At 43.4% G+C, this 26,726-nt stretch overlaps 2 protein-coding genes and 1 long non-coding RNA gene across 3 annotated transcripts in view; 1 reads left to right on the top strand and 2 right to left on the bottom strand.

The window, feature by feature from the left end:
• FZR1 (fizzy and cell division cycle 20 related 1) overlaps positions 1 to 456 on the bottom strand; it is a 144,019-nt gene extending 143,563 nt beyond the window's left edge. Inside the window, exon 1 of the mRNA XM_033953978.1 lies at positions 327 to 456. The gene's annotated coding sequence lies outside the window, so the exon portion shown is untranslated. The remainder of the gene's footprint in view (positions 1 to 326) is intronic.
• Positions 287 to 11,064, top strand: LOC117364608. The gene is made up of 2 exons (XR_004540280.1): positions 287 to 679; positions 10,403 to 11,064. It is a non-coding gene; the product is annotated as an uncharacterized LOC117364608 (long non-coding RNA).
• A 1,224-nt stretch (positions 11,065 to 12,288) lies between these two features.
• On the bottom strand, positions 12,289 to 26,260 carry LOC117364607 (protein ANTAGONIST OF LIKE HETEROCHROMATIN PROTEIN 1-like). Its single transcript, XM_033953980.1, has 3 exons — positions 26,166 to 26,260; positions 25,753 to 26,066; positions 12,289 to 16,373 (listed from the first exon to the last, which is right to left on the bottom strand). Exons 2-3 carry the CDS (start codon positions 25,930 to 25,932, stop codon positions 15,255 to 15,257), a joined length of 1,299 nt encoding a protein of 432 aa, XP_033809871.1. The 5' UTR covers positions 25,933 to 26,066; positions 26,166 to 26,260; the 3' UTR covers positions 12,289 to 15,254.
• Between the last annotated feature and the right edge of the window lie 466 nt (positions 26,261 to 26,726).

Here is a 26,726-nt window from a genome sequence, read left to right on the forward strand (position 1 = left end):
CTGTCCTAAGGTGTGTGTGGGGGGGGGGGGGGAATGGTGGGTTTGATACAAAAGACGTGAAAAACAAAATCGTGAGACTGAGAAGAAGAGGGTACCACTGGAAGTATCAGGGGGGAAATGGGGCATTACGATAGCCGAATATGCAATGAGGAGGAAAAAAACCGGACACCGGGGCCACAGGAAGAACTATGACAGCTCCGCCTTCACTAAGCGCAACCCCCTGCCGGCCTCCTCCCCACATTCCTACGTGGTAACAACAATAACATCGGCAGGCTCCGGGGCTGGAGGAGGGAAGCGGTGGGACCTCGAGTCCCCCTCTGTCTCACCTGTCCAGCCGCGGCACTCTCCCTAGCCTCCGTTCCCCGGTCACCACCACCGCCGCGGCTCTATCTTCGCCAAACCTTTCAATATGGCGGCGCCTCCTCCTCCTCCTTCTCGGCGCTTCCCCCTCCCCCCTCGGACTCCATCCCCTCCTCCCCGGCTCTCGCGCGGCATCTCGGGACGCGCTGACGTCACACGATTCGAATGAATACAGGTGGCGCGCCGGCACGCGTAGTCATGGTGACTGCAGCTAGGCCTGCACCGGACCCAGCTAATTGTAGACCGTGGTACAAACTGGGCAATGACAGGAAGATTTTCGGGCTTAATCAGAAGATTTTTCACGAGGGTTGCCACTCAAGTTAGTAGTTCGTCCTGGCTTGGTTTTGCTCCAGTGCATAATCTGATTTTTAGTTCTATAATGATCTTATGTATGAAGACTAGATTATATAATTTTAAGAAAAATGGTGTCATAATGTAGGTTGTCTGTGCCAATCTACACTTCTTGTATTTTGCCTTCCAAAGGCAGTTAAGAAATATTAATACAAAATAAAATGTATTTTTCCTTGTTAGCAGCTGATGAATCCAAAGACATGTTGAGCTCTGTGTTATAGGACAGAATGCTCCCTGGTCAGCCAGCATTCTCTGTCTTCAGCAAGCGGATGGATGGTCTTTCACATGCTCCTGGTTTCATTATCTAGTGCTCCTATTCTGTGTTTCCTGGTTCAGTTGAGCCTGGGGGTAATTAACTCCATCTCTGGATGTGGAGTACCTGCTGACACCTTTGGAACTTGAGCATGGCACCACCCTTTTCTAAAGATCTTGCACTTGCTTCCACATATGGACATCTATGGCTGTGGTACTGCACTTCAGCTCTTGTCATGGAGCATGGCTCCATTTCAGGAGGAAGGTTTCTCTGTGTGGTTCTGAGTGCTGCTCCATCTCTGGATGTAGGGCACGGATGCGGTTCAGGATTTGGGGAGCAGCTCCATTTCTAGCTTTGGATCTCTGCTCCGCCTTGTCTCTATCTCTTATTGGCAGACCCTGCTCCGTCTTGTTCTTGAAGCACTTTGTGGAGATTGATTCCATTTTTGGCTATAGCACTCTGATCTGTTCTGGATTCAGGACTCTGTGGGTGGCTCTGCTTCTTGGGGAGGCTACCTGTGTTCTTCGGGGACTGCTGTCTTCTGTATCCTCCTGACATCTTCTTGCCGCTGGGCATTAATGGTCACACCTTCTTATGTGTGCAATATGCCCTGGAACCTTGGACTCTTCAGTTATCCTATTTCTTTCCTGAGGCTCTGGGATTCCTATTTTTGGGGATGTTGGAGTCCTGTGGTCTGGTTTTGGTTCTATTGTGGTTCCTCTGGGCTGCATATTGTTTCTGTGTGGGCTCTTCTTGCTTGGTGCTCGCTTTCTCTCTGGAGAAGTTGCAGTATTTCACCATGTCTGTGGAATGTTACAAGATCCGTCCTTGACACAGAGCATGGGATACACCACTATGGGCAATGCTCCCTCATTGACTGGCAAGCACAGCACCTCCCCCAGATGTCTATCATGTGCAATGAAGGCTGATAACAGTTCTCTCACTGCTGTTCGAGCATGGCTACATCATTGGAAGTTGAGAGCAGCTCCATCTCTGGATAGAGAGAGCAGCACTATCTTTCGAGCACAGTTATATTTCTGGATGATGAGTGCAGCTCCCTTTCTGGAGGTTGAGCCTCACTACTTCTGGCTATTCTGTGTTGAACTTCTTGTCACCTTTTGGTCTCTGAGTTGTGAGGAGGGAGTTTTATGTCTATTGGTACTCAAATGATATTCCTTCTGCTTTGTTATAAGTGTCCGACCAAGGAGTGTTTCATCCTATACGACTGAGCTCAATTCAGTTCTCTCTTTCTCCACCTGCATTTAATGAACATAAACTACACATCTCTGATTCATCTACTGTGTCTAAAGGAAAGAAAATTATCAGTTAAAACATGGTTTTTCTTTCCCTTTGATTCTCCCATGGCATACAGAGCTATACTGTATAAATCAGTATATGCGTTAGGACAAAACCCAGCACTGGGTCAACTGAACCTGCTTTCTCCATGGACAAGCAGGATAACTTGCTTGGTAAGCTATATTATAGAAAGATATTATTTGAGTACCAATATTTATGTTATTTGAGTGTTCTAATAGGTGTTTATTAGGTGTTCATTAATATTATGCTGACATCGTGTTATATCTGTTATTTGATTTTCAGTGCTATTAAATGTGTATATTTTTATACTGTTTCATAGTAGTCCTATTGGGTTTCAATTTGCTGTTTTCTAGATTATCTCATTTATTGTATTTATGTCTATATTTGGTCATTTTTGCTATTGTTAAACTATAATTTTTATGTTAAATAGTACATATTATATACCTTCTTGAGTGAATCTCTTCATAAAGGTGGTTAATAAATCCCAATAAATAAATTAATAAAAATCAGCCAAAGATGGGTGATGTCATCCCTAATGGTGCCTAATCAGTTGATTTATTCTACTGTTCATGGAGAACCTCTTGTTACAGGGCAGGGAATACGCATGAATGCATAAGCCAGTTAGCACTTAGGCCCAGATTCACTAGAGATAGCGACTCTATCTCTTTTGGCCAATTCTCTGGCCGATTTTCAAACAGCGATTGATTCACTATCAAGTTTGCAAGCAAATGATTTGCCCTGACAGTATTGACAGGAGAAGCAGCCTCCTGTCACTGCTGCCGGGCTTCTGCTGGGTTTTTTTGTTTTTTTAAATTTTTTAATGGCACAGATATTTTGCATGTATTACACACACAAAATATCTGCTCAATAAAAAAAATGAGAAAAAAGCCTCCCGACAGTGCCCCCTCCCTCCCCGAACCCCAAAAAATGGCAGGAGGGATGCCCACTCCCTCCTGCCATCAGTCTTCCCCCCCCCCCCCCAACTTAGATATGGCAGGAGGGACATTTATTAACTATATGCTGGCTGTGAGTCCCTATCCTCTTCTGGTTAGCGACAGCAAGCTGCTTCTTTCTATTCTTACCTTTAGTCCCTATATTCATGGGAGAACGATATCTTCCTTTAGTTTCCAAGTTTATTCTATATTTGATATACTGTACCAATCATCAACAAGACCTCCAAGTGGCAGCTAGTTCACTAGCCTCCTTTGTGATGTTGGCTTCTCTATATAACTTTCACTATCCCACCCTAATGAGGACTGCTTTGCTACATCCCACAAGTCTCTTGATTCATCTGCTGCTGATGATAAGGAAGGACAAATTGTCTTAACTGATAATTTTTTTTCCTTTAATCACAGCAGATGAAGCCACAGTCCCTCTCTTTCTTATGGATAAACATAGTAACATAGTAGATGATGGCAGATAAAGACCTGAATAGTCCATCCAGTCTGCCCAACCTGATTCAATTTAGATTTTTTCTTCTTAGCAATTTCTGGGCAAGAATCCAAAGCTCTACCTGGTACTGTGCTTGGGTTCCAACTGCTGAAATCTCTGTCAAAACCTACTCCAGCCCATCTACACCCTCCCAGCCATTGAAGCCCTCCAGCCCATCCTCCCCCAAAAGGCCCTATACAGACACAGACCATGCAAGTCTGCCCAGTACTGGCCTTAGTTCAATATTTAATATTATTTTCTGATTCTAGATCCTCTGTGTTCATCCCACACTTCTTTGAACTCAGTCACTGTTTTCCTCTCCACGACCTCTCTCAGGAGCGCATTCCAGGCATCCACCACCCTCTCTGTAAAGTAGAATTTCCTAACATTGCTCTTGAATCTACCACCCCTCAACCTCAAATTATGTCCTCTGGTTTTATCATTTTCCTTTCTCTGGAAAAGATTTTGTTCTACATTAATACCCTTCAAGTATTTGAACGTCTGAATCATATCTTGGATACTTGATATGTTATTGAAAATTGATAAATAAATATTTTTTTTTCTAAAAAAAGATGTTTGTCCTTTTGGCGTCATTGAGTTATGACTTGTTGGATTCATAGCTAGTGGCTTTGAGGAAGGAGTTCTACTTATATCATTGTTTTCACAATTGTCCTCCTTTGTTATGAGAAATACTGGCTGACCAAGGAGCATGACAGCCTGAGTGACAGAGCTCAGTTTAATGCTCTCTATCTCACCTGCTCATTGATGATCATATCAACAAGTCTCTGGATTTCTCTGCTGTGACTAAAGGAAAGAAAATTATCAGGCAAGACATTTAAGATCCAAGGACATGATTTGAGCTATAAGTTGAGGAAGGTCTAGGCAAACCTTCAGCCCCCCTTGCCCAATTAACTTGTAGGCCCCTTATCCCTTCCCCAAACAATCATGATCAGCTTAACACCATCATTCCCAGTATAATGGTAAATGAGCTATTTAAAAACTGTATAGGACTAAAGGCACTTGAATTTGGAATACATTTCTAAATAAGCACAGTATATCCATCCCTATTTAAAAACTGACCACTATTCCTGCTGGTAAAAGTACCTCCTGTTTCTTTGAGTGGTTGTGAGCTATTGTTTTATTTTGACTGCCGTTGCCTAGAAACAGTGGCCTAAATCTTGCCTAATGGTTGAGCTAGCCCCTCACCTTTGTTGACCTGTTCTTTTGAGACTAAAAACCTGTACAATTTGAGGGAGGAGGGTATAATCCCTGCTATCCAACCCCACAGATCACTATAACATTATAACCCTTGGCAGAAAAATATCCTTTACTTTTTGAATTTACAGCTCCAAGGAGCAAGATAAGATCCCAAATCATTCCAAAACCAGAAACTTCTATCAGCAAGAATCTTTAAAAAGCAAGAAAACAGACAAAAAAGATCCTAGAAAATATGCAAGGTCATGCCCCATAGTAACAAAGCAGTTTTCTCATGGTCTTATCTGTTAGGCCTGCTCCACCAGAGATGAGTCAAAACTAGTTTGTCCAAGTTCTAAAATAAAATTATCTCGGATTCTTTACTCATTAAATATATTTATAATTTATGTACTGAAGATTCCTGAATTTGTGTTCAAAAGCTGGGAGAAAACAGTATAGCTTTGGGGATAAGAGCATCAAATCCATTCAGACCAGGCCTGATATGGAGAAAATATTAGCAAACGCAACATTGATAAATGTAATGTAATGTAATTTATTTCTTATATACCGCTACATCCGTTAGGTTCTAGTGGGATTAACATATTGGGTCATAGGCAGATTATGTGCATAATTTATGATGTCATATCATGGTGATGGGAATTGCCCAATGTAGCATTCAACCCTTGGTGTCAGCACAATGTGATGTCAAAAATTGTGTTCAATGCCAGTTCTGGCGCCACCTCCTTCCTCCTAACTATCCTACCACTCAATTGCCAGAGGTGCCCAACTTGTACAATTCCTGTCTCCAGGAAATAGTAGTAAAACAGGAGAAGATTAAGGCACATCACACAGTTCCCCTTAATCTTATGGCCTATTTAGTATGTGCTAATCTTTAATAAAAAGCCCCTTAATTTCTAAATAGAATTCCCTAAATTTGATTAAGTAGAAGCTTAAAATTACTCGCAGAAAAGACTGCAGTTGCTTTAATAATTGCATTTACATGGTATATGCTGCTATAACATGACAGGTTACACTAAATTATTTTTTGCAGTACTCAATATAAAAACAGCTTCTAAGGAGACAAACTTGCAAGACTCCAGTAGGATCAGAAACACTGGGTCGCAGCAGTTTCAAGGCAATAGTAATTAATTGCTAAATATTCAGCATGAATGAGTTGAAAATAGGACCCCACACGCATTCAGAGGTTTTATGCTCCTAATTTTGGGCTCCTTTTACAAAGCCATGGTAGAGGTTTCTAATGCAGGCTGGTGAGGTAAATGTTCTGACCATTCATAGGAATTCTATAAGCACTGGAGCAACCACAGCTTTGTAAAAGCCAGCGTTTGAGAGTTATGCTCATAAACTGACCTCTGTGAAAACTTACTAGGGCTGAATGCATAAATATTTTCTCAAAAATTACCCCCCCCCCTTTCCCAATTTACAAAGCAACACAGCAAAAGTCCTAAAAGACTTTTAAATCCCTATAGGCTTCAAGGCAGTTACCGCAGTGGCCCACACTATCGGGCTTTGTTAAAGACGGGGGAAACAATTAAATTTAGTATAAAAAGTAGGTGGCAACAGGGGTAGATTTAGGATGGAGAAAAGAAGTTAGGGGCTTACCACTGATTTTTCAGCACTAGGCACATAAATCTAGGCAAACAAATAATGGGCCTAAATTTATGAGAATAACAACCCCCCCACACACCTTTTACAAAACTGTAAAAGCGTTTTTTAGCGCCAGCCAGTGTGCTGAATGCTCTGCACTGCTCCCAACGCTTATAGGAACCCTATGAGCATTGAAGCAATGCGGAGCATTCAGCACACCATCTGGTGCTAAAAACCGCTTTTGCGGTTTTGTGAAGGGGGGGGTAAATTAGGATGCATTTTCAACTAAAAAGCTATGCTTCTCCTATGTTTGACTGAAAATTGGGCACAAATTTAGGAGGCTAACTTTTTTTTAATTCATTTTATCAATAAATTTACAAGTATCCAATTGTTTTGGAAATACAGAGAATAAAGTATTAAAGCAAAGAAAAGGAATTTAACAACATTCCCATTAATAATAAGAAATTATGATCTCTTCCTCAGACCACCATTAAAACTGGGGGTGGGGGTGGGGGGGAGAACATACAATAATATAAGAAATATACTTAACGGGTTATAACACCTTCCAATTTTATATTAACTTTGAATCTCCTGGACTGGCTTCTTAGTGTCCAAAAAAGCCCTAAGCTGTTCTGGACCAAAAAAAACATATTTTGACCCAGTATATTTAATTAAGCAGTTACATGGGTAGCTTAGCCCCCAATGCTTTAACTTCTTGTCTCATATTAAGAAATGCTTTTCTACGATCTTGGGTAGATCTGGTCACATCAGGAAAGACCCAAATTCTCTGTCCCAGGAATAAAGCTTGAGAAAAACCTAAAAACATACGGATAACAGAATTTAGGTCTTTTCGAATACAAATGAGACAAGAAGAGTGGCTCACTGTAGAGGTGAAGGAAGTGATCAGAGACAAGAAAACTTCATTTAAGGAATGGAAAAGGTCAAAAACAGACAAAAACTAGAATAAGCACAAACAACATCAATGCAGGTGCCACAAGGCGGTGAAAGGGGCCAAAAGAGACTACGAGGAAAAAATAGCCAAGGAGGCAAAAAACTTCAAAATGTTCTTTCAATATATTAAGGGGAAACGACCCACGAAGGAATCATTGGACCATTGGATGACTGTGGAATAAAGGGCGTGCTAAAGGAAGACAAAGAAATCGCCGACAAACTGAACACTTTTTTTGCGTCTGTATTTACCAAAGAGGATATACACAGCATACCGGAACCCATCAGGCTATATACTGGAAATGAAGAAGGGAAACTGACAGGGTTGACGGTCAGTGTAGATGAGATATGCAGGCAGATTGATAGGCTAAAGAGCGATAAATCCCCGGGACCGGATGGCATCCATCCGAGGGTCATCAAGGAACTGAAAGGGAGTATAGCTGAACTGCTTCAAATAATAGCCAATCTGTCGATCAAATCGGGAAAAATTCCAGAAGACTGGAAGGTGGCGAATGTTACGCCGATCTTCAAGAAAGGTTCGAGGGGAGATCCGGGTAACTACAGACCGGTGAGTCTGACTTCAGTACCGGGAAAGTTGGTAGCGATGCTGATAAAGGACTGCATCATTGATGACCTTGACGGACACGGGCTGATGAGGACCAGTCAGCACGGTTTCAGCAAAGGCAGATCGTGTTTGACGAATTTGCTGCATTACTTTGAGGGAGTAAACAGGCAGATAGACAAGGGCGACCCGGTCGATATTGTATATCTGGATTTTCAGAAGGCGTTTGACAAGGTTCCATATGAACGACTACTTCGGAAAATTGCGAGCCATGGAATCGAGGGTGAAATACTCACATGGATTAAAAACTGGATGGAGCATAGGAAACAGAGAGTGGGGGTAAATGGACAATTCTCAGACTGGAAGAGCGTCACCAGCGGGGTGCCGCAGGTTCTCAGTGCTCGGACCCATGCTCTTCAACATCTTTATAAATGATCTGGACTTTGGTACGACTAGTGAGGTGATTAGATTTGTGGATGATACGAAGTTATTCAGAGTAGTGAGGATGCGAGGGGATTGCGAAGATCTGCAAACTCGAGAAATGGGCATCAACATGACAAATGAGGTTCAACGTGGATAAGTGTAAAGTGATGCATGTCGATAACAAAAATCTCATGCATGAAAACAGGATGTCTGGGGCGGTACTTGGAGAGACCTCCCAGGAAAGAGACTTGGGAGTTCTGATCGCAATGCGCAGTGGCAGCAAAAAAGGGCAAACATAATGCTAGGAATGATAAAGAAGGGAATCACAAACAGATAAGAGAAGGTTATCATGCCGCTGTACCGGGCCATGGTGTGCCCTCACCTGGAGTACTGTATCCAGCACTGGTCGCTGTACATGAAGAAGGACACGGTATTACTCGAAAGGGTCCAGAGAAGAGCGACTAAAATGGTTAAGGGGCTGGAGGAGTTGCCATACAGTGAGAGATTGGAGAAACTGGGCCTCTTCTCCCTTGAAAAGAGGAGACTCAGAGGGGACATGACCGGAACATTCAAAATACTGAAGGGAATAGACTTAGTAGATAAAGACAGGCTGTTTACCCACTCCAAGGTAGGAAGAACGAGAGGGCACCTCTAAAGCTGAAAGGGGATAGATTCTGTACAAAAGTGAGGAAGTTATTCTTCACCCAGAGAGTGGTAGACAACTGGAACGCTCTTCCGGAGTCTGTTATAGGGGAAAACACCCTCCAGGGATTCAAGACAAAGTTGAACAAGTTCCTGCTAAACTGGAACGTACGCAGGTGAGGCTGGTTTTTGACCTGAGGGCTGCCGCGTGAGCGGACTGCTGGGCAGGATGGACCACCGGTCTGACCCAGCAGCGGCAATTCTTATGTTCTTATGAATGAGATTGGATTTCTAAGGATTTTTCCAACAACAAGGATATATTATTTAAATCAGTGATTCCCAACCCTGTCCTGGAGGAACACCAGGCCAATCGGGTTTTCAGGCTAGCCCTAATGAATATGCATGAGAGAGATTTGCATATGATGGAAGTGATAGGCATGCAAATTTGCTTCATGCATATTCATTAGGGCTAGCCTGAAAACCCAATTGGCCTGGTGTTCCTCCAGGACAGGGTTAGGAACCACTGATTTAAATCACCAGTTTGTAATTTTTCAACTTCAGGATTATTATCCAACTTTTTTTTCCGGAAGATAATAAATTCGGTGTATGGGCGGCATAGCTTCTGATGGAAATTTTAAAATTTCAGATAAGTACTTCTTAAGCATGTCGCCCGGAGTCATCCCATTGGCTTTAGGGAAATTAAGAAATTGGAGATTCAACCTTTTATTAAAATTTTCAATCTGTTCAATTTTTCTTTGAATGAAAATTTTATCTTTAGCCAAGTTCCCAGTTAAATGCTGTAGAGATGAAACTAATTGGAAAGATTATACTAAACTTAATTATACTTTTTGGTGGCATTCAGTCTGTCATATTTATAAAATGGAGAGGTTGCTTGCTATACAGCAAGGGAATTATCATAATTTTAAAAAGATTTGGGGGCCATTGATTACATATTCTAATGATCAGACACCTTAAACACCTTGTTATTATATAAGATATAGGTGGGGTGGGATTTGGAAATATGATATTTGCTAATTGATTTATTGTTAATGGGGGGGAAGGGTTTCTTTTATACTTTAAGGATTATAAGTAAGATTGTCAAGTGATTTGTTAAAAAATTTTTGTGATAATTTACACTTGATGTAAGATATGAAAATGAATAAAGATTTAATACAAAAAAAAGAAACTTCTTTACCCATTTGATCAAGTCTCTCAGTTGTTTCCTTTTTAATGAATTCTACTGAGTTTGATAATCATCAATTTTACTCACAACCGTGGCAAATTCCGATGTCGATTTAAAAACTGCTATTTTGTAGGACACTCCAGATACCGTCCAGTGTAACCACCGCTTTAGGGGAGCTCAGTTCCTTGCTCCCTGGTTGTCTCGAACTTCGGCGGCAGGCAACAGCTTGGCTCTCCCTTCGTGCGTCTGCAACGGACCTCCCTGAATTGGAGACACCACGTCATCGCTGAATCCTGATGTCGGCCGCGGTGGAGGCAGAGTAAGAGGAGGAGACAGAGATGTCTTTAGCCCAGTAACTACGGAGGCTTCTTCCTTCACAGCAAAAGCAGGCAGCTCAAATCCAATTGTGGATGGAGAACTTGCCATGAAGTGGTCCATCGACAACTGTCCTGGTGTAGGGAGATTTGGCCGGACAGAGCCTTTCCTTTTGGTATGATGCATTCTTGATAAGAAGCTGAATAAAATTCCGAACAATGTTAGGTCTGTTTAAGGTAAAATGGTCAGGTTAAGATGGGATGCTTACTCTGGCAGCTAACCCGCTGCCATCTTGGTTCCTCCTCAGAGTTCCTCCTTATTTTCTGTTTATCTTTGCTCTTATATCTTTTTTGTTACCCACCAGATGTGTCTTCCCTAAATGTTTCTTCATTTTCTATAAAGTGTAGTTCAACCCCCTTACCTTTTGTACCAGCTATTTATTTGTACGCATATATTATGTATTAAATTATACAAAACTGTTTTGTTTTGTCCCTTATTTTTAAAATGTTTTACGCATTGAAGTATTTAACATTGCATGTACAACAAAACCTTAATAAACTTGAAACTTGAGGCTAACTTAACAGCAAACTTTTAGAGCTTAGCATTTTCACAATATCGAGTCCACAGTATTTAATGAGAAGTATAAAATGCATACAACAAAACACAACACTGAACAGAAAAGTTTACCTAAAAAGACTCAAATTTATGTCATAGAGAAAGGAACTTTTGCTGTTTTCCTTGCTATGATAGCTGATGCTTTGTGGTGATATCAAAATACATTAATTGTAGAAATCCATATCTTCAATCACCTTTGCAACCAATATGGATTCTGAATATTGTCAAGCTGTCAAAAAGAATCAAAACCCTAACTTGTGATGGCTGCTTAGTACTAGAGTGCACCCCCGTGGCCAGCTTTTGCATCCGGTGCTGAGGAGAGAAGACCTGCAAGCAGCCGTCCACAGAGGGCTGCTTAGTGCTAGAGTGCACTGGGAAATCGTTACAGGCATCCCCGCGGCCAGCTTTTGCATCCGATGCTGCAGGAGAGGTCTTTCCTGGCCTCTTAATCTAATCTAAACCTTAAGTTTATATACCGCATCATCTCCATGAGTATGGAGCTCGACACGGTTTACAAGCCATGGTATGCGGCCTGCAGACGTGAGTCTGAAAGGGTGTGGCCAAAAGGGCAGGATACACCCCTTTTGAGCCCCTTCGGCGTGCAGGGAGCAGGGGATTATTGGTGTTTAACAGCATGAGAAAAAAAAAAGTGAAGATAGTTACATCTTTTGCTACAGGACCTATGAACAGTCATCTTCAACCCCTACCATTACCATCGCTGGATAATAAGATAAACTTATCTTCTCAAGTGGTCTCCCTGTCCTCAGGGGAACCACCTCTTCAATCAGTTCTAAACATTGATGGGAGAATAGACTTGGCCTCCAAAGTGGGGAAGTTTCCTCTCCCTCACAATTACTTGATTTGGACCCAAGTATAGATTCTTCTAAGCAATGTACAGAAACAACAGGTGCACAATGTTTGACTCCAGTTCAAATGTTACTAGAGTCAAATATAAATCTTCCTCCTAAAGATAAAACAATTACCTTACAAGATGTATGGCTACTGGGTTAATCGGATTGAAACCTCATTACAAGGTACTGTCTCAAAACTTTGCCAATTTTCATCAGAGATACTTCAAAAGTAACTGAATATGAGACCCAATTGACTTTATTTGGAAGTAAATTGGATAAACTAGACTCTTCAGTAAACACATAACAAAAGACAGCTATATCCAATATTAAAGACAGTACATTATTGCATACTCAGTTGGAAAAAATGGAAAATTCAATAAGAGCTAAAAACCTTAGATTCTTGAATTCTTCTCTCTCTCATTATCTGGCTCCATTGGAGCTCTTGAGGATGTATATGAGAGATGTTCTTTAATATGCTCAGGTAGAATTGTTTACACCCAATAATTTGTGTTACATCCCCAGGAGCTCTAAGGGTATTGCGGATGAAGGAGAAATTGATCAGTTAGTATCTCCTGATAGTTTAAATATTTCTCAATTTTTAGAATCATCTAAAGATATTACAACTAAGCTTGCAACTTTGTTGGTGACATTCAAGACAGAATTAGAAAAGCAAGCTATTCTTAAACTATATTTTGTTAAAAAGCAGGCCTTGTTTTGTGGTCAGCAATTGAGAGTTTTTCCTGATGTTGCCAGACAGCTTAAGCCTAAGGTTTTGGCAATAGGAGCTACTTTCTTCCTCAAATTTCCATGTAAATGTTTAGTATCTTATGGAAACAAAAAATATATATTTGTGGATCCATCTCAATTAGAGAATTTCCTAAAAGATAAACCTTCACGTGAGAAAATTTTACAGACTAATACTGTGGTTGAAGATAAAGGGCTCCTTTTACGAAGGTGCCCTAGGGTTTCTAGCGCACGCACAAAATTATCACGTGCTATAGCGTGCAGTAGCCAAAAATCTACCGCCTCTAGTGGCTAGCGTGCTTGGCACCTTTGTAAAAGGAGCCCAAAATGTGATATTTAATAGCTAGGGCCTTTTTTTCTGCCTATTGCGATAATATTATGAATAATTTCCTGGAAAAATTTTGTTTTTCTCTTATGTTAAGGTACAAGTCAGCCTCAAATGATGTGGACTAGATCAGAACATAATAGCTAAACTGAGTCAGACCAATGGTCCATCTACATAGCACAGTATCCAACAGTGGCCAGGACACAAATACTTGACAGAAACCCAAATAGTAGCAACATTCCACGCTACCAATCCCAGGGCAATATTCAGTGCCGGGACCTACATAGCTAAGCAGGTTAATTTAGGAAGCTTTTTGAGCTGTCCTAAAATAATCCACTTAGCTCCTTCCCCTTGCAGCTCTTTATATAAAAGGGCTGTCATAACTTCTTGTGGCAGCCGCAAAGGGCAAGAGGGCTTTGCTTCTGCCCCCAGTGCCCCCACTGGACCACCAGGGAGGAAAGGTAGGCCTAGAGCAGTGTCACGCAAACTTTTTTTTTTTTTTTGCTCCAGCACACTAACAGGAGCAAATGTTTATCTGTGGCACACCCACAACCCTGCCCCACTCCACACAAACCTCATTTTGTTTTCTCTGAGCTTGGGGCTGTATCTGGAGGGCACGATGTCATCATGTTGACGTCCATGTATGATTGGAGGCCCTCCAGACACGGCCCTGAGCTCAGGGAAAACAAGACGAGGTTCATGGAGGGGGGAGGCGCCGATGCCAGAAGTGGTGTGTCCTTCAATCCCTGGCAGAAAACCCAGAATCTCACCACAGCATGCTGTTTGCGATTCACTGGCCTAGAGGGCCTACGTGTACCATGGGGATATTTTGTTCCCAGGGTAAGGGTGAGAGCGGTTTCTCGCAGGCTCAGGAGAGGCTTTTCCAGGAGATCAGGCGCAAAAAAACCTTATATACAAGTTATGTAGTTTCCAGACAATATTCAATCAGGGTCTGCATAACTCTTTGATGCAGGCCTTAGATGAATATCAACCAGGCCCACATAAGCTCTAGTGGCCAGCCTAACAGAATTAATCCCCAATATTCAGTGTCAGTGCCCAGACATGGCCTGGCAATGAATATTCAGGGCTAATCTAGCCAGTGACATTAAGCATTTAAAACGGGGGAGGGGGGCTAAACTCTCACTTTTACAGTTGGAGCCTCACCCCAAACTATGATGATTTTCTTATACAAAAGCAGATTGGAGGAGTAGTATAATGGTTAGAACAGTAAGCCAAGAACCAGGGAAGCCTGGTTCAAATCCCATTACAGCTCATTGTAATCTTGGGCAAGTCACTTAACCCTCCATTGCCTCAGGTACAAACTCAGACTGGGAGCCTTCCAGGGACATAAAATTACCTACTGTACTTGAATATACATCACTTTAATGATAACCTATATTTCAGAAATTAAAAAAAACATTGGTTGGTGGAATGAGACCCAGTGATTAGCACAATGGGGTTAATTCCCAGGGGAACCAAGGTTCAGATTTCACTTCCACCACTAATACTCCTTGGGTATGTTATTTTGGCAACAATTCTATAAATTGGCACCACAAAGGGGCACACCTAAGCATCTATAAAATAGTAGCACAAAGCCATAGTAGAACACCAAAATTTAGGTCAGTGGCAGGAAGGTATAAGTGGGCACACCTAAATCCACCATGTAATGGGCGCAACTGATAGCATTCTATAAGTTGTGTGTGTCACTTGCTGACACACCCATGTTCCGCCCACATGTACACCTCCCTATTCAGAAATTTTCCTATAGTCTGCTACTAGTATCAGAGTTTTGTTATGGAATATCTATTCCCTCCTCACATTGAGATTGCAGACAAGTAGTGCATATATAACGTTTTCCCCTTATCTCTCTTTTAATAGGATAAGAGCAGAAGCAGAAATAGCAGAGCTGTGTCAGGCTGGACTTGCTCTGAAAAACATCTATCAGACACTAGGATAGGGGAATGGAATAGGAGATGCTCAGCATTCACATCTGTTGTATACCACAGCACCCACAACAACTGACATCCATTCCACACCACTGTTTATATGAATGGAAAGATTTTCTGTCCTATCTGAAGGCAGAGAAAACAAACAAACATTTAAAATAGCCAGATTCAGCCATCAGTCTACACCAGTTAACACTCTTCATGACTTGTAAAGTATTCAGAGATGAGCTCTCGGACAATCTCAGCAGTGTTATCATCCATGGATTCACACATGGGATGGCTTGGCTGTGGGAACTCTGAAGTCTCTATGGCTTCCAACCACTTATCGATAAACTTCTCATTGTGTACTTGGCACACATTGTGGAGGATGCAGCAGGCTAGGATCATAGTAGGCACCAGCTCCATCAAGCAATCATTGTGTGTCAGGAGGCACTGCCAGCGTGCCTTCAGGCGCAGGAAGGCATTCTCAATCACACTGTGAGCACGCTCCAAGCGATAGTTGAATTTCAGCTGCTGCTGTGTTAAGTTCTGATGTTCTTTGTATGGTTTGAGAAGCCAATCCTGTAGAGGGTAGGATGAATCTCCCAGCAATACGTACTTCAGTGGCACCCCCCGGAAGGGTCTTGGGGGATCAGGGAACAAACTGCCTTCTCTCACCAGCTCCCACAAGTAGGAATTCTGCAAGATGATGCTGTTTTCCATACTGCCAGGAAAGCCGGCACACAGATCCCAGAACTTTCCTAGACCATCCACCGTGGCCTGTAGAACAACTGAATTCCAAAAACGACTATTCCTGTAGTCAGAGCTGCACTGAGAAGGGACAGTGAGGGCAACATGGAGACTGCCCAAAGCACCAATGCAGTGTGGAAAGCCCCAGCGGGCATTAAAGATTCGAGCCATATTGTCGAGTTCCTGCTCCTTGGGCTGCTGGAGATACAGAGGCTTCAGCAGAGAAACTATAGCTTGGCATACTGCCTTCACACATTTCTGCACCATTAAGCAGCTCATACCGAACAGGAAGCAGATGATTTGGTACTCAGTATTGGTTGCCAGTCGCCAGAGAGCAACGGCAACCTTCTTTTCCACAGAAAAAGAGGGCTGCAGGTGGCTCACATTTCGGCAGAGCTTTGGCTGCAGCTGACTGCAGACATAGAAGAAGGTGTCTTTGGACATTCGGAATTTCTCCAGCCAGTCCCGTGGGCCAAATTCCTTCATCACCACTTGCTCCCACCAGTTGCTTCTTCTGATGCTGGGCAATGTACAAGGATGAGTAAAAGGGCCCTCTCTCCTCCTGTGAGCAATCAACAGCTGAAAGGTTTACATACATGGGTATTATACATAGTTTCATAAAATTTTGATTAAATGCTAATCATACATTAAAATAATACATGAAAATTAAAAGAAAGGGGGAATTAATATAAAAAAACAGCCGACTTACCAACACAACATAGGGTAGGATAGTAAACAGGAGGAGAGAAGGGAGAACTATGATTTTTGAAGATAAAGAAAACAAAAAAGGGGAAAACAGGGAAGGAAAGGGGTAAAATATCAAAAGTGGTTAAATTACTTTTAGGCATCTTTGAAAAGGAAACATTTTACACTGCCCTTAAATTTATTTATATTTTGTTCCACTCTGATATGTGATGGGAGGGAGTTCCAGATCGTAGGAGCTGACAGAAAAAATGGACGCACAAGCAACAGCAAAGGTAAGAATAGCATTGCTGAGGAAATGGGAGTGACAGGCAAGCAGTGTGAGCTTAAACGGCAAGACCAATAGGACAAAGACTTATTTTTTTAAGTGGCAGAGGCTTGTAACAACTTATAGACTTACAAGATGGCTAAGGAATAAGCTTTTGATGACAAGAGGCCACTTTGTCAAATGCATCTGATGACATAGACTGCCACAATGAACCCATTAGTTTATAAGGTGCCACCAGCTAATCTATTGTTTCTGCTATCATCAGAAACTAAAATAATAACTTTATTTTTACTTATGTTTTCTACAGCCTCTCTGGAAAAAAAAATACAATCCTGTACAGGTCCCTCCCTGAAATTAAGTAAGGGCCTCTTTTACAAAGCCACGGTAGCGATGCTGCTGCAGTAAATGTACTGAAGCCTGTAGGAACTGAATGGGCATTGGTGCGTTTATTGCAACAGCATCGCTACCACGACTTTGTAAAATGGGCCCTAAATATCTTAAGGGTGTTAGAATCTAAGCTCAGTGCATCTTAAAACAGAACTTTCTTGTGCACTAAGCCCTGATGTAATGCAGCAGAAATGGGTTGGTTTGTTTTTTTTGCAGGTCCTGCACTAATTTTCCCATTAGCTCATGGGACTTGCAAAAAATGAATGTAGGACCACTTTCAGCTTCCTGTTTAGAAGGTGCTAAGTATTCCCATGATAACTCAGCATTAGCCAGTTAGCACACACTTATGCGAACATGCTAGCTGGTTAAAGACTCCATGCCCCTTCTCCACTAGAGAGTTGCGCGGGGACAGAAATCCCACCCTTCCCCGCCAGGATCCTCTCCATCCCCACCCACCCCCGCCAGGATCCTCTCCGTCCCCACCCATCCCTACCAGGATCCTCTCCATCCCCACCCGTCTCCGCAAGGATCCTCTCCGTCCCCACCCATCCCCGCAAGGAATTACCTCAATCCCCGCCCGTCCCCATAAAAAGCAGCAATTACTTCTGACAGGATCATCAATTCCACAGTTTCTTTTGTGTTTGCGCTGCTGTTTTCCTTGTGGAATCTCTTTGGTGGAACCCTTTTTTTGTTTTCTGTTCAGGTAATTAACTTATAAACCCCCTCTTTTACTAAGGCTGACGTGTCATTATATTATAAGGCCGAACCCTGCTTCCAAAGCCTTCCATCCCCGTGGGAGTCCCGTTGGCTAGAGGGGGGTCCCCGTGGGAGTCCCGTGGGCCAGAGGGGGTTCCCGTGGGAGTCCCTTGGGTTAGGGGGATTCCCGCGATCCCCATTCCCATGCAGACCTCTATTCTCCACCTATGATACATCCCCTCAAAAAATATTAAAAAGAAATAGTAACACACATGTAGTGCATGCCAACATGCAAAATACTGCAAAACACATTTAACAAGTTTTGCAGTAGCCTATTTTTCACACATTAGGGCTTAATGCCCTTTAGTAAAAGGGCCCCTTAATCTAATACCTAGGTCAGCATTTTTCAACTGGTGTACCACAGAAGTTGAGAGTCATTTATTAATAAAGCCAGCTTAATTTGTGTGGGAGCAGAAATCGCCTTTTAAAAGTTTAATTGTCTCTAGCTGTTGGGGGCAGCGGACAGCAATTCATACATCCTGCTTGTGCCAATCCCGATGCCTTCTCTCTGATGCTTCCCATCTATGTGGAAACAAGAAGTTAAATCAGAGAAAAAGCTTTGGGTTGGCGCGAGTAGGAGAAGGTTATCATGCCGTTGTACCAGGCCATGGTGCGTCCTCACCTGGAGTACTGCGTCCAGCACTGGTCGCCGTACATGAAGAAAGACACGGTACTACTCAAAAGGATCCAGAGAAGAGTGACTAAAATGGTTAAGGGGCTGGAGGAGTTGCTGTACAGTGAGAGATTAGAGAAACTGGGCCTCTTCTCCCTTGAAAAGAGGAGACATGATCGAAACATTCAAAATACTGAAGGGAATAGACTTAGTAGATAAAGACAGATAGTTCACGCTCTCCAAGGTAGGGAGAACGAGAGGGCACTCTCTAAAGTTGAAAGGGGATAGATTCCGTACAAACATAAGGAAGTTCTTCTTCACACAGAGAGTGGTGGAGAGCTGGAACGCTCTTCCGGAGGCTGTTGTAGGGGAAAAAACCCTCCAGGGTTTCAAGACTAAGCTGGACAAGTTCCTGCTAAACTGGGACATACACAGGTGAGGCTGGACTCATTTTAGAACACTGGTCTTTGACTGGGGGGCCACCGCGTGAGCGGAATGCTGGGCACGATGGACCACTGGTCTGACCCAGCAGCGGCAATTCTTATGTATGAATTGCCACTCGCTGCTCCCCACCCTGACTGCTAGAGACAAAACTTTTAAAAGATATATGGGGGGAGGGGGTAAGAGAGACAAAGAGAGCTGGTCGCCAGCTGGAAAGAGGACAGAAGGAAGATATGCTGAACTATTTGTGAGGGTGGGGGTTAGGGGCAGGAAAAGGTAACATGATGGACCATGTATGGGGGTGGGTTAGAAAGTAAAATACTGAACCGTTTGCAGAGTTGTGCTTCCACAGATTTAGTGCCATTAGACAAAACAGGTTCACAGTTGCCAAGTTATCCAGTTCCACGAGGAAGATTTTTTTTTTAAGACCAGTTCTGGTTTTCTAACAATCCAATTATGAAGTATTTTAGGACCTGCTATACTGTTGTCAATGCTTTTGTGTAAAAGTTTAAAATCAGGTTCTGTAATAAAATCTCTCCTAGATCTGAGATATTTGGCAGCACTTTCCTGCTAAGTGCTTGCAGTACTGATGCAGCACTCTTGCCTATTTATCTCGACTAGACTAAGCTCTACAGAGCCAGAACTTTCCATTAAGGGCTGCAGGTGGTTCTCAAGCACTGTGTATATGTGTTATGCTCCTTTTCTAGTGCAAAAGGCATATAAGTCTTGAACAGTGGGTAAGTGGCATAGCGAGGGTGAGAAGTTCCCATCCCTTGCCCTCTTTTCCACTCCCGCTCTTCCCCCCCCCACACACACCCCTTCCCTTCCCTGAACCTCTTTTAACTTCCCCAGTATAAGCAGCATGACCAACTTGCTGCCCACATCGGCACTCCCTCTATTGTCACATCTTAGGTGCAGGACCCTGAAGTGACATCAGAGGAAGGGCCAACACTGGTGCGGGCAGCTGGTTGGAGTTGCTGCTCACGCCAGTGAATAAATAGAGGTACAGTGGGGGGAAGTGAAGGTGGCATAGAGAGGAATGGGAAGGAGCAGGAGGGTGGAGAGGAGGAGGGGTGCCGGCACCCTCACCAAGACGACGCCCATGGCGGACCGCCCCCCCCTTACTATGCCAATGTAGTGGATTCTCCTTTACTCGCGAGTCTGTAGAAGGCATCATTTACCTATTTCTTTCAGCTCCACCTCCTGCTTCTCTGGGCTGTGCCTCATCTCAGATTTTCCTTCAACAGGTGAGTTGGAAGGTGTCTTTCTGATCTGCTCTGATTTAGATTTTTTATTTTGGGGTCTTCATCCGAACTGAGGCTTGCAATGCTCCAGAGATTCCCAATTTGACAGAGGCAGCTCTGCCTGGGAGAAGACAGACTCTGAGGTCAGAAGGGAACTTCCCTGGCTAGCCTACCCTAATGCTTTGGTGGCTTAATGACCGTTCCACTTCTAGTTTTTACCAGAGCTCAGTATCCTGTTTCCAACAGTGACCAACCCAGGTCCCAAGAACCTAGCAAGATCCCAAGTAGTAAAACAGATTTTATGCTGCTTATCCTAGGAATCCCCAAGCCATCTCAATAATGGCCTATGGATTTCTCTTTTAGAAAATTATCCATATCTTTTTTTTTAAACCCTGCTCAGCTAACTGCTTTCACCACATTCTCCAGCAACAGTTTAAAAAAAGGGGGGGTCAGTAAGGAATACCTTTAAAATTTGTGAAAAACAGAAAATTAAGGGCAAAAAAATTTTGGTTCATTTTATGGTTTATTAGACTTGATATACCACCTTTGCAGTTTCTTTGGACTCCCCCCCCCTAAGTTTTGGGACAGCTCTGCCTAGGAGAAGACCCAGACTCTGTGGCTAGATGTACTAAAGTCTCCGATTGTCTAACGATCATCACTAAACTAGTTTGACTGGTTTAGCAACTGATCATATTTGCCAACCGGATGCACAAACGGCTCACTGCATGTTTTTCCTTGTGATGACTCATTCTCCAATCTGGCCATGCAATTAGGTCATTAATATTAAAATGCTATGCAAACTAGCCAACCAATCGATGCTCTAACATTGCTTTGCAATGCACAAAAAATAGTGATCACTCCAACATATCACGGGGGCAGCCGTCATTGTCTGGGAATGTGTGGATGGTATCAAGGACCTGCGGTTGTTGTCAAGGGTAGGGGGCATGTGGTGACTCATCATCGGGGGTTGCAAGCTTAGCTTGCGTTTTGGGTTGTTTTTTTTTAATAGGGCAGATATTGTGCCTTTGTAACACAGGCACAACATCTGTGCCATACAAAAATGAAAAAAACAGGTAGACCCTGGAGGTCTCATGTGGCTACTTGGTGGATTCGGCGAAGCATAGATGCCTCTGGGCCTGTGAGGAGACAAGGTGAGTTCCTGCAGGAGTCCTGGGGGCTCCCTTTTCAGGGGTTTACTCCAGATTTTGTGAGTTTAATGTTTACAGCCGGAGAATGTGGTGAAATCAGTTAGCTTAGCAGGCTTTAAAAAAGGTTTGGATAATTTTCTAAAAGAAAAGTCCATAGGCCATTATTGAGATGGATTGGGGAAATCCACTGCTTATTCCTAAGATAAGCAGCATAAAATCTATTTTACTACTTGGGATCTAGCAAGGTATTTGGGACCTGGGTCGGAAACAGGATACTGGGCTGTCCCAGTAAGGCAATTCTTATGTTCTTTAAATTATCAGGTGCTGCACACAATGTCTGAGGTCATACTAGTGATTGCACAGGAGGGTCCACCCTCTCAAAGCACAGTTCTCCCGTATAAAAGTTAGCCACAGGACACTGAGGTCCAGTTGGAGAAGGTCTGGAAGAAATGGGGATCAGAGTCAATGTCCTTAATCTTCAATCTTGGAGGATATGTGGTCTCAGACAGGAGCAGCCTTGGTTTAGGGGGAAGACCCGATGGTGTGCAGCCATTTTAAGCAGGTGACATTGTCAGAGATAATTACAGAATCCTTAAGGGAATTAAAGCTTAAGACCCTGCAGACCTCTGAGGCTCAGTTATGAACAGCTCTAAGGCTCAGATCACTTTTTTTTTTTTTGTTTGCATCCAGATATTCCCAAGATGCTGACAACTTTGGGAGATTCCTGAAGGCCCCTTGTAGGTTGCCGGGACTATGATAAAGCTGTATTTGATGTCTGCCTGTGAAGGCAAAGTAACTTTAAAGAATGTGCAAGACCGCAGAGTGGATTTAGCCCTCAACAAGCAATTTGAGGCACTGGTTTTGGGTCTAAAGGCAGCAGCTGTGACTTCTTTTGTTGCACACACCTGCCATAACAGATTACATGGAGGAAGACACACACTCCCAGTTGCTACTTTTGGGAGTGGATTATGTGACAGATGCCCTATATGATGTTTTCAGAGTTATGAGCAAGATTTCTCCTTATTTAGTCTCTGCCTGTAGAATACTCTGGATCAAACAATGGGCAGGAGATTCAGCATCCAAGGCCACTTTGAGCAGATTTCCATTCAAGGGCCAAATGCTCTTTGGAAATGGACTGGACAAGCTTATGGCCAGTGTGGCAGATCATTGCCCGAAGTCCTTGCCAGATCCTCAGCAGGGATCTCGGCAGAGGTTTGGAGGCTCCAGAAGAACTGACCTCAAATGCGTGCCCCATGGCAGCCTCCAAGTAGACTCAATGGCACCAGGTTGGTAGCCGAACCTCCTCTGATTGGAGGGAGATTGTCAGCCTATTGGTAGGCTTGGGCGAGGATTTGTTCAGACCACTGGGTACTGGACATCATTCAAGAGGGATACAAGCTCAAATTATTTCATCCTCTACTGGTCTTATTTGTGGACTCTCAAGCTGGTCAACTAAAGAAAGCGGTCAGAGTCCAAGCAAGGTCATAGAACCCATATCAGCCGAAGAACCAGGCTTGGGCAGATACTCCATATATTTTATCATGATCAATGCAGCACTAAAAGTACCCCGATTCCAAAGAGAGACTGTGAATTCGGTTATAGCTTTGATGGCACCGGGAGAATTTCTGGCCTCTCTAGATTTATTCGAGACTTACTTACTTATTCCAGTATTTTTGGCTCACAGGCAGTTCCTGAGATTCCATATACTGGAGAGCCATTTCCAGTTCTCAGCACTCCCATTTGGGCTGGCAAAGGTATCTTGCATTTTTGCCAAGGTGATAGTCGTTGGTTGGATTATCAACTTTCAGAAGAGTCACTTGGAGACTACACAATCCTTAGAATGCTTGAAAATTTGCTTCAACACAGTAGAAGCCCATGTTTTTTTTGCCAGAGACACGCAAACAGAAACTAAGACACCAGATTTTAGATATCCAGGTGATGCCAGCTCACAAGGCTTTTGTGCCAATGAGCCCTAGCCACCTAGTTCCAGGTGAATTTGTGCAGCTATTGTTTCAGTGTATATTGGATGTGGTAAACTACCACCTATCACTTTGAGAGCACACTCTGAGGGTTATGGCTTTGAGAGCATAACTCTGAGGGTTATGGCTTCTTCATGGGCAGAATCCTAGGCAGTATTGCCTGAAGAAATTTGTAGGGCGGCTACATGGTCCACCCTTCATACTTTCATGAACTTCTACAGAGTGGAGGTGGCACAATGAAAGGATTCCACTTTTGGGTCCGCAGTGCCCACAGCAGGCTCATCTGTCCCACCCTAGACTCAGGGGAGTGCTTTGGTATGTCCTACTGCAGGGGTGCCCAATAGGTCAATCGCGATCGACCATTAGAATGCCAAGGCAAAGTGAGTCGATCACGGAGCCCATCCTGGGCTCCGTGATCGACTCACTTTGCCTTGGGATCTACCGGGCTGATCAGCCGGAACTTCCTCTCCAATGGCAGAATTGACGTCGGGGAGAGGGAGGCTGGTTGGCCCGACGCAGGGAAGCAGGAAGAGCTTGGGGCGGCGGCGGCTTTGGGGCCTGTTACCCCGATGGCGGCGGCAGCTTGAGGGACTGTTCCCTGATGGCGGTGGCAGTGGCTTGGGGAAGGGCAGGGAGAAAGATAGAAAGGGGGCAGGCAGGGAGACAGAAGGAAAGAAGGGAAACAGAAAAAAAGAAAGGGGGCATGAAGAGAGAAAAAAAGAAAGGGAGGCAGGGAGAAAGAAAGGGCAGGGAGAGAGGAAGAAAAAGTTGGGGGAGGGAATGAGGTCTGGAGGAGAGGAAGCATACAGGCTGAAAGAAGGGAAGAAAGATTGGATGCACAGTCAGAAGAAGAAAGTGTAACCAGAGACTCATGAAATCACCAGACAACAAAGGTAGGAAAAATGATTTTATTTTCAATTTAGTGATCAAAATGTGTCTGAATTTATATCTGCTGCCTATATTTTGCACTATGGCCCCCCCCTTTTACTAAACCACAATAGCAGTTTTTAGCGCAGGGAGCCTATGAGCGTCGAGAGCAGCGCTGGGCATTCAGCGCAACTCCCTGTGCTAAAAATTGCTATTGTGGTTTAGTAAAAAGGGAGGAGGGTATATTTGTCTATTTTTGTATGGTTGTTACTGAGGTGACAGTGCATAGAGTCATCTGCCTTGACCTCTTTGAAAAAACCCCGGAATAGGAATGATAATTAACATTTTCTCAACGTACAGTGTGTTTTGTGTTTTAAAAAATTTTATTGTTGGTAGATCATTTTGACTTGATCATTTTAAAAGTAGCTCGCAAGCCCAAAAAGTGTGGGCACCCCTGTCCTACTGGTTCAAGACTCATACACCTTTTGCACTAGAAGATTAGGTTCTTACTTCAATAATAATCTTTCCAGTAGAAAGGTATATGAGTCTTGAAGGCCCGCCTTGTCAGATTTCAATTAACCTGCTTGTGGGCTCAGACATATATTTCTTTTCGGATGTTGGTGTCTGTTGGCAGAGAGATCCAAAGAGTACTGATTGATCTTTTTGTTTTAATGAGAAAAATAAGAGGATTGCGAGCTTCATAAGTATTAGTGCTAGTTGAACTCAGGTGGTTGACTTGTTAATTTCCACCTTTTTCTCATAATTACAAGTATTGGAATTAATTTGTTGCCTTTAACTTGTTGCAGATCAGAACAAAATTGACTGGTTAGGGAGTACCCCATTTCCTGTCTCCTTATTTCTCCTCTTATAGGAATTGTCAACTGCTTTGATATGAACTGAGGAGTTGGGGCACAGCCCAGAGATGCAGGAGTCATAGGGTTACCAGATTATGCATCTGATAAAGGAGGATACGTGGCCCTGCCCTCGGGCCCGCCCCAGGTCCACCCCATTCCAGCCCTGGCCCTGCCCTGTTCCACCTCCCAACCCCAGACTCCCTCAAATCTCATCTCTTCGGGCCGGATCTGGAATGCATCTGCGCATGTGCAGATGCAATATGATGACGTCGCACATATGCGTGCATGTGTGTGACGTTGCATCCACGCATGAGCAGATGCATACCAGACGGCCCCGATCTTACCAGCTCTTCAAAACCCAGACAAAGTGCCAGGTTTTGAAAAGCCGCCTGGACAGACCTCTGAAAAGAGGACATGTCCAGGTAAATCTGGACGTCTGGTAACTAAGGAGGCGGAGCCAAGAGAAAAAGGTAGATGATGCCTTCCACAAACTCATGAGTAAAGGAGAATAACCCACCAGTTCAAGATTCATATGCCTTTCTACTAGAAAGAAGATTATCAAGGTAAGAAGCTAATCTTTCTATAAATCATGATAATAATAACATGGAGCTGACAGGGCTCTTTGGACAATGACACCCGGTAAATCAGGATAAATGAAGAGGGGGAGGTGAATAATGAGAATATAGAGTGCACACTGACCATCAAGAGTCTGCTATGCTTCTGCAGATAGTACTGACGGAGCCTCCTCCTCCTCTCCATATCTTCCCGTCTCTTGGAGGCCTCGCTTTGTGGGCTGCATCTCTTGTTTTTAAGCACATACAATATGGGCAGCAACCAGGGCTGCAGAAGTTCAGCCACCTCTTCCGTCTCCTTAGGCATTTTCAAATCAAGAGAGCCCAGCTATACTGCTCCCAGGAAGCATAGCTTCAAGGGTCAGAGTTAAAACAAGAGAGTGCAGAAACAGGCACAGCCATTTGGGAAAAAGATCCTGATCTCCCTCTACTGGTCCTTAGCTGTAAATTCAGATGAAAAAAAAAAATCAGACTTCCCAATCTTTTTCTCAAAAATGCTCCGTTTCTACTAAATCTTGCTATTTTAGATGTGAAACTCACCTTTTTAGCAGAACTTAGGGTACTTAACCCTTGCTGTCAAACCACTTCTCCCCCAAGGAACAGCATAGGTGGTGATACTAAAAGCTGGAGAGAGATTTGCCTTTACTGCAAGCCAGTCAAAAAATGTATTTAGGTCAATAAAAAGCTATCACCTTATTTTCCCTTAGTTTTGTTTTGTTTGCTTATCTTAGGGAATGCAATTGGGAAATCACAACTACAAGTCCATGTATGAAATAGGGTAAACCTAGGACTGGATCCAGTTGGCAGCCTTAACCAAATGTAGAATGGAAACCTAGAACAAGGTCTATGCTTCTGTTCTAATTAAGGAGACACTGATAACTTTATTGGAATGACAATTTTACATGGGCTACCAAAGCAATACATTGATTAAGGGACCAACCAATGTAGGGTTACCAGATTTTCCCGAAGGAAAATCTGGACCCATGGTCATGTCCCCAGGCCCACCCAGTTCCGCCTGTGTCACACCCCTTTCCGCCCCCCCAGCCAGTATCTGTGCATGCATGGACATGACACAATGACATCACGCAAGCGTGTGCGTGA

Source organism: Geotrypetes seraphini, chromosome 8, assembly GCF_902459505.1.
Source record: "Geotrypetes seraphini chromosome 8, aGeoSer1.1, whole genome shotgun sequence".
Lineage (NCBI taxonomy): Eukaryota > Metazoa > Chordata > Amphibia > Gymnophiona > Dermophiidae > Geotrypetes > Geotrypetes seraphini.